This window comes from Gossypium raimondii, chromosome 1, assembly GCF_025698545.1.
Source record: "Gossypium raimondii isolate GPD5lz chromosome 1, ASM2569854v1, whole genome shotgun sequence".
Taxonomy (NCBI): Eukaryota; Viridiplantae; Streptophyta; class Magnoliopsida; order Malvales; family Malvaceae; genus Gossypium; species Gossypium raimondii.
The window spans coordinates 33,540,646-33,553,608 of record NC_068565.1 but is presented as its reverse complement, the minus strand read 5'-3'; the positions used below and the strand labels follow the sequence as shown (position 1 = coordinate 33,553,608).

The following is a 12,963-nucleotide window of genomic DNA, read 5'->3' as shown; positions in this document are numbered from 1 at the left end:
TTATTCTTTAGCATTGCTGTGCACCCTTCAGTAAGTGCAACAGTTTTGAAATCCCATAACCTTCTCTTCTTGGATAAGATATCTTTCATGAATTTTTAATGTAGTTAGGCATTTGTTCTAATGCTTCCACCAAAGGTATATTAATGTGTAATTTCTTTAAAACCTCCAAAAGTTTCTTAAATTGAGCATCTTGCTTCGACTTTTGGAAATGTTAGGGAAAAGGTGGCTGTGGCCTTCCTTCCATTTGTTAAGGGTTATTTGCCGTAGCATTAGTATTGGCTTCACCAGATGAATTTGCTTCTGTATGCTTCTGTTTACTCCCATCTTTTGTAGCTTGTTCCACTACTGATTTGAAAGTTGTGCTTTCGAGAACTTCTGAACTTTTCTCTACAATAAAGGCATCATTCACAACTCCTAGTAGCTGAGTGCCACTCCAGAGTGTTATGGCCTTACACTGTTTCTTTCCTTGAGATCGTGAAATTTCTGTGTCACTAGGCAATACTCCTTGTTGTCTAGAACTTAATGTAGTGGCAATTTATCCTAGTTGATTCTCAGGAGCTCTTAAAGAAGTTGCTTGACTCTGAATAATCGCATCATTCTTAACCATATACTCCTTTAATAAAGCTTTCATAGTTGATGTTGAAGACGACGAACTTTGTTGTAAATTTTACCACGACATTGATTGACTGTATCCAGGTGTACACCAGCCACATTCTGTCGATTAACATTGTTAGCATTTCCCATTACCTGATTACTCCAACTGAAATTTAGATGTTATTCCCACCATGGATTGTATGTGTTGGAATAGGGATTGTTGTTACTACGATTAAAATTCCCCATGTAATACATAGAGGATGGATTGGATCGGCATTCATCAAAAACATTATCTAATCCCCAATATATGCATGCTAGTTCTGCAACATTCATCTCCTACACTGTAGAGGGTCTTTTCAGAGTTTTAGTCATATTTGTTAAAGATGACACCTGAGCTGTTAAAGATGTAACCGCATAAAGTTCCATTGCTCTAACAACTGTTCTACCAGTACCAACTCTAGTAGTGGGGTACTGATAATCATTATTTGCTATTCTTTCCAGAATTTCAAATGTTTCATTGTAAGATTTGTCAAGCAACGTCCCATTAGCAGATATATCCACCACCATTCACGTATGAGTATTTAATCTATTATAGAACATTTCCATCTGTGTCCAATGCTAAAAACCATGTATCGGGCATTTTCTAATTAGTTCTTTGAAACGCTTCTATGCTTCATATAATGTTTCATCTTACGATTTCCTAAGCTTGACATTTATGTTGGGAGCATTAGCTAATCAGAAATCTCTGACATAATTTATTCCTAGATGCCACTGTACCTGATAGTAACGCATTCAACCATGATTTGGCACAATCTCACAATGAATAAGGGAATAATTTTAATCTAAAGGCATCTTTAGGGACACCCTGCAGCCTGGATGAGTCATAGACTTCAAGAAAAAGTCTCAATTGCAATCTTGGATCTCCAGTAAGTAAACCACTAAACTGCCTTACCATTTGCAGCATCTGAAACATTACTGGTTTTAATTCAAAGTGTTGAGCTTGAATATGTGGCCTAACAATTCTTGGATTTAGATCATCTAAGATAGACACTACATGTTTTTTGTTGGGCTTGTATCTATCATCTATGATTTGAGTAATATCAGAATTCCTTTCATTCTGAAGTACTTGTTCTTCTTTGATTGGATCATTTCTAATTCTCTCCATTTCTCTTAAATCTTTTCTTCTTAGCTTTAATGTCCTTTCAATTTCAGAATCAAAACGATGTTCAATATCCTCTTGAATACTTCTTCTTAAGCACTAATACAAACTTGAAAAATAAAATAAAATTTATCTGCTCTAACAAAAATAACATGAATAATAGCAAATCAACTTTTCACTAATGTTGTCGATCTCCGGCAACGGCACCAAAAACTTGTTGTGTGTAAAATAACTAATGCAATTGTGCAAGTGTAAACGTCATTCAAGTATTAAAGTGATAAGTAAGTATCATCTCCACGGGGATCAGAAACTGGTAAGAAATTGAGTACGTTATTATGATCCTGTTAACTATACCAAAATATCATGGATTAATCTCAGAGTGAATAAGAAGTTTGAATAATGAATTACTGAAATTAAATGATAACAAACAAAGAATTGATATGGAAAATAAAATGATGTGGAAAATCACAGAGAATATCAAGAGTATTTTTTTGTTGAATGAATAAGGTTGGAATTATTCAAGTGAAATGTTCATATCAAAATAATATCGTGGCAAAATATTGTCTACCTACTACCTAGAGATTCGCTACTGTGACCTGCCTCTTTCGATAGCTACATTTTAAGCTAAAAATCTAAGTTCATGTACGTCTACAGAACTTGGGATTGATAACTGCAATGAACATTCCTTTCTATACAACTCGCAACATTTATGTTTAGAGTGCTACAAATAAAATATTCTGTCGAGTATTCACTTGTATCAAACGATTCAAGATCCAGTATACTTAACATTTTCATAATTAAATATACCTAAGAACACAACCTACATCCAACTATGTCTAGAGTTTGCATGCATGCATTTAAAATATTTTAAATCGAATGAAACAATTATATAGACAATCTCAAATCACAGGTACAAAAGATGATAAAACTTTCACCCAAAAAACTCTAACCTAGAAAAGATTTAGTTCATGGGTGGAAAAGTAAACATAAAAAAAAATCATTCATCAACATTTGTCAAATAATTTTTTGAATCACAGAAATGTCAATCTAGAAAATAAAGGCAAAACTGTAGGAATCCTCGCCACACTCCAGCTTCTCATTTATCTTCAGATTGCTTGTGAATCTAGGATAGATTTCTCTTTCCATTCCTCACGTTTGTGTTCTACTCTCTTCTAAGCTGCTACCCTTTCTTTCTCTAGAATTCTCCAATAGAGTTCATCTTTTCGCAGAGAGAAAATTGTTGTCACCAGTCTCTTTCTCACGCTAATTCCCTCTCTTTCTTTTTCTTCTTCTCTTTGCTTCTTTTATTAGGTGGATCCGTCCCTCTCAGCATACATTTGTTTCTCCTCTTTTTTAGGATGGTTTTTCTGGTACACGTCCAGCTGGTTGAGTGTGACATGGATAGAGTGATGAGTCATCTTCCTAGAATTCCCATAGAAATTGTGTTGACCATCAATCTCACCATTTGCCACGGTAATGTTTCACTTCTCTTATTTTCGTTCTGCATCCCCTTCATCCTCTTCTTCTACCGGCACCTGTATCCAACCACAACCACAATTTTTCCTTCTCCAAGTAATAAAAGTAATAAATGATGCTAATTATAGCACAATCCAAGCTTTGTTATGCAATGTTCTAAATTTATCCTAAAAATGCGATGTATTTACTTAATTACAAACAATTAATTCCACCTAGAAACCTAAAATATAATTCTTTTCAAGAGTTATCACATGTCGAGTGCCCACTCTGAATTTACTGAGCAGGTGAAAGAATGGAATAAAGAGGTGTATGGGCACATAATTACCCGTAAGAAGAAACTTACTCGGAAGCTTAAGAATATTGAGACAGCACTTAACAATGTGAACTCAGACTATCTTAATCAGGCTGAGATGGAAGTGCGTGAGGAACTAGAAAATGTGTTGCGTCATGAGGAAATCTTATTGCATCAAAAAGCTCGTTGTGATCGGTTGGTGTTAGGGGACACAATACCAAGCTTTTTCACACTCGCACTTTGAGAAGAAGAAAGCAAAACAGAATAACTGCCTTGAAAAATACTATGGGTGAATGGTTTTTGGATGAAAACCAATTGAAGATGGAAGTGGCCAAGTTCTTTTTGAATCTTTATGGTGAAAATCTTGGTCCTATGAAAAGACTACCTCCTAATGGATTTCCATGTCTCAATGACACCGACACTGCTTTTCTAAATAATCCAATTGATGATAAGGAAATCAAAAAGACACTTTTTGATATGAATCCCTTAAAAGTCCCTAGAAGTGACGGTTGTCATGCTTTATTTTATCAAAGTTAGTGGGAGCATGTGGGGCCCTTAGTTTGTAGTTGGGTAAAAGGCATCTTTGACAGGGAAAGTACTAAAATAGACTTGAATAACTCACTTACAGTGTTTATCCCTAAGAATTAAAATCTAGAAGAATTCTCTTAATTTTGACCAATCAGTCTGTATTATGTCCTCTATAAATTGGTTGTGAAGATCATTATGAATCGATTCAAAGTGCTTTTTCCAAGAATCATAGCTTTCAAGCAAACTGGGTTTGTATCAGGATGGAATATTACCGATAGTATTATCATAACAAAAGAGGTTATTCACTTTATGAGGAGCAAGTAGAAGAATAGAATGTGGATGGCAATCAAAATTGACCTTGAGAAGGCATATGATCGTGTGCGGTAGAAATTCATTGGTGCCTCTCTTCAGGCCGTAGGTATTCCTAATTTCTTACGTTATGTTATTATGAATGCTATTTCCAGTTCCACTATGCAAGTTTTATGGAATAGGGTCCCTACTCTGAAATTTTGACCTGTAAGGGGTGTTCAACAAGGGTGTCAATTATCTCCCTACTTGTTTATTCTCTTCATGGAATGGTAGGCCATAATATTTGCTCTGCCATTGACTATGGTAATTGGGTCCCCATTTATCTTTCTCGTATTGGCCCATCGTTATCGCGTCTTTTCTTCACAGATGATTTGATTATATTCGATTAGGCTGATGAAGCCCAAGCCTAGGTGATCAAGGTATCCTTGAGGAATTTTGTAAATTTTTGGGTCACCGGATCAATATGTAGAAAATAAATATTTTCTTTTCCAAAGGCATTGATTGGAGTTAGGGAGACATATAAGTAGGTTTTTTGGCTTTTAGGAAGTACGCGACTTGGGTTCTTATTTGGGGGTTCCGTTTTTTCACAAAAAGGTCACTAATAATTCTCTTCATTTTGTGGTCAACAAGGTGCGTAGTAAATTGTCCAGTTGGGATGCCAGACAACTTTCTTTAGCTAGAAGGGTGACTTTGGCATAAGTTATTTTATACAGACTATGATGGTTCCTAAAGGGTTGTGTGATGAGATTGAATGCATTATTATAAAGTTCGTTTGGGGGTCACATAATGGTGCTAATAAGATGGCTTTGTTTAATTGGGGCTCAATATGTCAGCCAAAATTGTATGGTGGTCTTGGCCTGAGGCATTTGAAGGATCACAACACGTCTTTTATGATGAAGATCGACTTTAGCATTGTTTCAAATTCTACAGCACTCTAAGTTTGAGTTCTTCGGTCAAATTATGGGGTTGTAAGTGGTCTACTTAAAAATATTTCAAGGGGAAGATGTTTTTTCTATAGAGATCTCTATCCAAGGTATAGCCTCTCATTCGTGATAACTTATTATGGTCTGTTGGAAACGGAAACTCTATTAACTGTTAACGGAGACCCTTGGATTTCGAACTGTGGGACTTTGATTAAACAAATTCTTACTAATTCTAATATTAACATGAATTGTTCTCTTAAAGAAATTACTACTATGGATGGTTCATGGAATTTATACCTTTTTCATTTTTGGGTTTCAAAAGAGGTCATTAGTACGATCGTTAGTGTTCTACCGCCTCACTTAGCTTCTGGCCTTGATAAAATCATTTGGGGGGTTTTTTCAACTGGCTCTTTCTCCCTTAGGAACGAATATGAGAAAGTACGTGAGGGTTCCTTGAATCCAAAGGAGCCAACTTGGGAGTTACTTTGGAAGTTCAAAAGTCCACATTGGATCTGTTTTTTTCCTTTGGCTTACCCTTAAGCAATGTTTGCTTGCGAATGTTGAAAGGGTTAGGCGAGGGATTGGGAGTGACAGTGCATGTGGTTTTTGTGGATGTGAGTCTGAAGAGGTTCTACACGTCCTCAGAGATTGTCTTGCTGCTAGAAGCATTTGGGATAAAATTGTTCTAGATGAAACACTCTTTAGCTTCTACATCAGATCCTTCCAGGAATGGATAACTGGTAACTTTCATATGCATTTTAGTTAGGATTGATTAGCAATGTCTTTTCGGAATCATCTCTTGGCATATTTAGAAAAATTGCAACCTGGTTACCTTTCAAGGTATTTCATGGAGCATTGCTAATGTTCTTAAAGTTTCTCTTACCTGGGCAAGACAATATACCTCTGCGTTTATGACCTCGACACTTAAAGGCCATAGGTCATTTGATAATTCATTTATGGAAGAATGTTGGGTGTGCTTAAATACGGATGGTTCAGAGAGACATGATGAAGGATTTTCTGTAGCAGGAGGCTTAGTACGAGATCAAAATGGTAGATGGATCATGGGGTTTAATAGATACTTGAGAAATTGTACAGTGACAAAGGCTAAACTTTGGGGCATCTTGGATGGGATAAAACTTATCTTAGATAGAAGATTTGAAAGGATCTTAATCCAAATAGATAGTCTCGAGGCTATTAATACCATTTAGGAAGGTGTCTTTAGAATCTCGAACTCAACTCTGCTCAGAAGAATTCATCAGTTCCTGACAAAGGTTAAATAGTGGAAGATTCAACATATTCCTCAGGAGCAAAACACAGTGGCTGATAGTCTTATCAAAATGATTTGTGATAGAAAGCCAGGCTTAAGACTATTTGAAGATCCTCCTTTGAGGGTCTAGTTTTCTTTGTTTTATATCTTGTATTTGTCACCAAAAAAAAAAAGAAAGAAAGAGAGAAAATAAAATTCCTTTCACTTTCTTTCATATACAAAAAAAACAACATTATCTAGAAAATGAAAAGAATAATTTTCCTAGAGCTACTTAATTTTCAGGGATTTTTATAAAAATAATATAAAAATAAATAATTATGAAAATGTTACTATTTTTAGATTAATTAAGAAAGTAGGTTATTTTCTAGAGTAAAGTTTGTTGTTGCCTGATTAATTGGCCGCACAACATTTTTTTCCCAATAATCATGTAATCATTATGTTTAAAAAAACAATTTTTATTGGTATCGTCTGACATATTGGCGACACTGAATTGAAGTGTGATAAGCCAAAACGTCTAGGGACCTAATATGAAACTTTCCTCTTTTAGATTGGTTGTTGTAAAGTGGCACCAAATATGTTTTAGAAGATAAATGCTTCATAAACCTTTCATTGCTCTTTATTTTCTTTTTAAGGTACTTCAATTTAGGGGTGTGCATTAGTCGGTTAAAACTGAATTTTTTTGGTTAACCGACCGAGTTCGGTTAATCGGTCGATTAACCGAAAAAATTGGGTCGGGGGTCGGTTAAGGTTTTTTTGTTTGTTCGGTTAACGGTTAAATGGTTCGACATGGGTCGGTTAACCGAAAAAATTCGGGTAAACCGAATTTACACCCTAGGCCTACTCCCTCCCAATTTAAAACCTAGCCCAATTTAAATCCAGCCCAATTTTGTCTTAGGCTTACCAAATAGGTCCATTACCATTTGGTCCATTTCTCATCTCAGCAGGCAGTAGCAAACAACACCTCTCTTCTCCCTAATTTCACAATTTTCATTTTTCACTTTCACTTTCACTCACTCTCACTCTCACAGTCTCACTCTCACGACTCACACACACAATCCGTCAGTCCCAACACCCGTAGGCCGTAGCTGGTAGCCTTGAATCTCAGCCTCAGTCTTAACACCCAACACCCAACACCCGACATTCTCAAGCTCAGTCAACACTCGACAGAAGAATCGGGAGTCGCTGGAGTCGCCGAGTGCCAGGTTTGCTTTCTTCTAACTTCATCTTAACCAATGCTATCCATGATTGCTGTCTTCTTTTGTACATATGAACACTTAGGGTATATATATTATGTAATTAATCATTTACAAGCAACTATGTAAAAAAAAAAAACCCTAAACAGTAAAAATGGTAAACATACATGAAAAAATTTAAACATCCAGTGCACAAATCATCTTGCAAATACAAGTATACAATGAAAAATTTAGAAACCTTACCTAAAATTTGTCTTTCTCCATTTTGTCTCCCTGCGCTTTTGAAATAACCAAATGTTGGCTGCTTTCCATTAAACCTCCAGGCTCCACGAATTGAATAAATAATTTTTTAGTTTATCTTTTTTGTCTCTTTGTGGGTATATCTTTTTTTGATTTTAAATTTTTCGATGAATTGAATTAAATTCCTTCAGCATTTTTTTTAACCCAATAAATATAGCTAATTGTTTTAATTACTTAGCTTAGAAAGCCCTTCCTTTTCAAGGACATTGAGAAAGCCACTAAATATAATTTTCTGTGATCATTAATGAGTTAATTTTTTTAATAGTCATGATCCTAAAATAAATAAATATTAAAATTTAAATTATTGAATATATTGTAATTAATGTATATTGTAATTAATGTAAGAAAAAAATGATCAGTTGGCTGTTGTTGGCTTGTTTAATGTATCACATTGACTTAAAGGTATCCTTCACATGGAAAATTTTATATATTAATTAGATTTGGTATATTAAGCATCGGATAACTCTAATCTTTTAGTAACTATTAATCCACAATGTTGTGGATTTGAATTCATTTCACGTTTGCTTTCCCAGATTCCAGATTAAATTAAATTTTAACTAAATTGAAATGTTTGGATTTATATTTTGTGCATTTTCAACATAATTTTATAACCTAATTTTTTAATTAATTTGCAACTTATTTCATTTTCTTATTTATTTTTTATTTTATAAGCTTCTTCTACATGAATTTTTGCTAATGGTTCGATCAAATTTATTCCTTGATTATTCAGTTTCCTTTAACTCAAAGCCCTATGCTGGCAAGGCCGAACCTGCTTCTAGTTTTAGGCCGAAAAGAAAAACACATATTGATATAAGACTTAAAATATATAATACTTAAAGACGAGGTCCATTATTTGGCATTGTCACGAAAATGTAAATGATGAGGTCCACTTTCAACCTAATTAATTGAATCCAACATTCCACACTCCTTAATATACCATCTTCTTCATCTACAAATGCTTAAATTTTTATTTATAAAAAAAATTATATATGCTTAATATACCGTCATCCTTTGCTTAACATTAGAAGAAACTTTTTACTGTAAATTTTGTATTTCTGGACAACATAATCGATTTGATCAGGTAACTTTTGTTGAAAATTGAGACATTCTACTTCACTCTTTCTAAAAATTCAACTATACAATAATTAATGTACTAGCACGATACTAGGACAACAAGTCTGAAACGATTTTAAGAAAACTAACTTAGCAGTACAATAATTAATGTACTGCATGATACTAATACAACAATTCTGAAGTGACAGACCATAACATACTGATTACATTAATCTCAGAACATTGCAATGAAAAACAGCATGGATCTTGGTTAAATTGCAATTTCTGCTCACTCAATAATTACTTTTGCAGCTCTGCTGAACAAGTTGTAAACCTGCTTTGATTATTCATCTAAACCTTAATTTTGTAATGGGTTAAACTAAACTTGTATATGCTGCTCTTGATCTTGCAGAATGTCAACCGAACCAACATCTATTGAGGGTAGTGTTACACCTCCTACTTCGATAGATTCTGAAAATTTAGGAGTTGGAGCTTCAATCCAAACAAAGGGGACTACCGGGAAAAGAAAAGCCCCTCCTCAAAGGTCAGAAGTTTGGTCTCACTTTACTAAGTTTATTAATAGTGAGGGTGCAAGTAAGGCTAAATGTAATTATTGTGAAAAGGAATTTTGTTGTGATATGAAAAAAAATGGTACGGGTCATTGAAATATCATATTGGTTCATGTAAGAAAATCCTAGTAATGTTGTTGACACTAGTCAAGGACAACTAGTTTTACCTAGAAAGGAGTTGAAGGGGGAAGGAATCTTTCAACTTGGAGATTTGATCAAGAAGCATGTAGGAAAGGATTAGCACAAATGATTCTGATTGATGAATTACCTTTCAAGTTTGTTGAAAGTGAAGGTTTTAAGAAATTTATGTTTGTGGCATGTCCTAGGTTTCATATTCCTTCACGAACTACTATGACTAGGGATGTTTATCAATTGTATCTAGATGAAAGGGTCCAGATAAAACAACTTTTGAGAAGTTCTTGTTCTAGAGTTTGCTTAACTACTGACACATGGACATCTTTGCAAAGAGTTAATTATTTGTGTCTCACTGCTCACTTTATTGATAACGATTGGAAATTGAATAAAAAGATTTTAAACTTTTGTCCAATTTCTAGTCATAAGGGTGAGTCCATTGGGATGGTGATTGAGAAATGCTTGTTGAATTGGGGGATTGATAAGTTGTTTATCACATCGTTGATAATGCAAGTTAAAATGATGTTGCTATTGGTTATTTGAGAAAGAAATTTAACCCTCGAGGGGGTTTAGTTCAAAATGGTAAATATCTTCATATGAGATGCATGGCACACATTGTGAATTTGATTGTTGTTGAAGGCTTAAAGGAAATGAATAAATGTTGAACGTGTTAGGGGTCATTAGATATGTGAGACAATCTCCACTAGATTACAAAAGTTTAAGGAGTGTGTTGTGGTGGAAAAGATAGAGTGTAAGAAGATGTTGTGTCTTGATGTTTGTACTAGGTGGAACTCGACCTACTTAATGTTAGACACCGCTTTCGAACTTTGAAAGAGCTTTTGAGAGATTTGAGGAGCAAGATACAAATTTTAAATTTGAACTTGAAAGGGAGAGGGTTGGCCTAGTGTGGATGATTGGGATAATGTTAGAAACTTGAGGATTTCTTGGAACACTTTTATGAAGTCACTTTATGTATATCCGGCACTTCATATGTCACGTCCAATAATTTTTTGATGAGCTTTCAAATTGATATTCTTTACGAGATGCTCGGTTAAATAGTAATATTGATTTCAATGTTATGGCCATCAAGATGAAAGAGAAGTATGATAAGTATTGGGGTGATATTGATAAGATGAATTTGCTTATGTTTGTTGCTTGTGTTTTAGATCCTAGACAAAAACTAAAGTATCTTGAATTTGCACTTAGTGAAATGTCTAGTTCTGAAAAAGCTTGTGAAATGATGCAAAAGTTGAAGGAATCTTTGTATGAATTGTTTGATGAGTATAAGCCTCCACTTCATGGTACTTGTAGCCAATCGAGTGTGTCAACACATGTTTCTATTGGTGAACCACAACAAAAAATGAAAAGGCGAATGCAAGCTTTGTATAAAAAGCGTGAGTTGGAAATTTGTGGTGAGGATAAAACATCTGAGTTGGATAAATATCTAGCTGAGGCTAATGAAGAATTTGTTGAAGATTTTGATATTTTATTGTGGTGGAAAGTGAACAGCCCTAGATTTCCCACTCTTTCAAAAATTGCCAGAGATGTGTTAGCTATACCGGTTTCTACGGTTGCTTCAGAGTCTGCATTTAGTACCGGAGGATGTGTGCTTGATCAATATAGGAGTTCTTTAACTCCTAAAATTGTACAAGCTCTTGTGTGTACTCAAGATTGGATTCGAAGATCATCATCACAAAAAGACATAAAAAAGATTGATGAACAAATCCAAGAGCTTGACAAGATTGAAAATGGTATGTTTATTGTTTTATTTTAATAGTTTCAATTTTTTTACCATATCACTCTTACTTATTTAATTGATTCAATGTTTATTTGTTTGTTTATATTATTTGAGTTTTTTTTAAATGTGTATATTTCTATTATATGCTAAATTTTTGCTCATGTTTTTTTTTTTAGGTTTAATGCAAATGGAGATATTTTGGAGAGATGAAATGGATATATTTTGGAAAGATGAAATGGATATAAATGGAGAATGTTAAAAACATACATTTCAATTATGTGTTAATTCAAGACTTATGTAATATTTTTAATTATGTAGTGATTCAAAGACTTATGTAATATTTTTAATTATGTAGTGATTCAAATATTTATGTAATGTTTTTAATTATGTAGTGATTTAATTTGGGTAATTCGGGTAATTTGGGTAATTTTCGGGTAATTCGGGTAATTTTCGGGTAATTCGGGTAAGTCGGGTAAGTCGGGTAAGTCGGGTAGGTCGGGTAATTTTTAACCAAAAATGATCAACACATATTTTTCGGTTAATTTGGTTAACCGACCTTATTAACCGAAAAAAATTTCGGTTCGGTTAATTTTTTTTAAAAAAATTCGGTTCGGTTAACGGTTAAAAAATTTGGGAGGTCGGTTAATTAGGTTACAAGAATTTCGGGTCGGTTAACCGACTGAACACCCCTACTTCAATTTTGTGGAGACTTCAAATATAGAATATATGGCATTTAAACTATATATGTGAGCTTTTAATGTATATATGCTCACCCTTTGCAGTGGATTAATTATTTTTTGGTTAAATATAAAGTAAAAATTTAAAAGTTAAAATGGAAGTACCTTAAAAAGAAAATAATAAATAAGGAAGGGTTTATGAAGTAATTATCCTCTAAAACATATTTAGTGTCGGCGGCACCCTAAAGGTTTTTCTCTTACAACAACCAATCTAAAAAGGGAAAGTTTTATATCAAGTCCCTAAACATTCTGATTTATCACACATCAGTCTGATGTCGTCAATGTGTCATGTAGCATCACTAAAAAATAATTTTTTAAAACTGAAGATTACATGATGATTAGGTGATGTCGCTAATTAGTCAGGTAACACTAACTTTACAGTAGAAAATAACCTATTTTCATAATTAATCTAAAAATAGTATCATTTTCATAATTATATTTTTGTATAATTTTATAAAAAATTCCTAACTTTCCCTTAAAATGTTTAATGAATTTGTTGATTTTTTTTTTGGTTAATAAACATTTCTCTGACCACAATTCTCGAGGAGCGGTGGTCAATAGTATCTGAAAATTGTATGGAATTAATAGATTAAGAATCAAATGATTGAATGAAAGAATCTTTTGCTCTGGCCGAACTTTGTTCTTCATGCTATTCTTCGCTAATGGAATAGGAAAAAAAAATGTTAGAAAATA

General features: G+C 33.8%; 1 protein-coding gene and 1 non-coding gene across 2 annotated transcripts; both read left to right on the top strand.

Annotated features, from left to right (window-relative positions):
* Window positions 1-1,216: 1,216 nt before the first annotated feature.
* Window positions 1,217-1,322, top strand: LOC128032713 (small nucleolar RNA R71). The gene has a single exon (XR_008189004.1). It is a non-coding gene; the product is annotated as a small nucleolar RNA R71 (small nucleolar RNA).
* Window positions 1,323-10,851: 9,529 nt separating this feature from the next.
* LOC128039707 (zinc finger BED domain-containing protein RICESLEEPER 3-like) lies at window positions 10,852-11,875 on the top strand. The gene is made up of 2 exons (XM_052627944.1): window positions 10,852-11,546; window positions 11,710-11,875. Exons 1-2 carry the CDS (start codon window positions 10,874-10,876, stop codon window positions 11,790-11,792), a joined length of 756 nt encoding a protein of 251 aa, XP_052483904.1. The 5' UTR covers window positions 10,852-10,873; the 3' UTR covers window positions 11,793-11,875.
* Window positions 11,876-12,963: the final 1,088 nt, after the last annotated feature.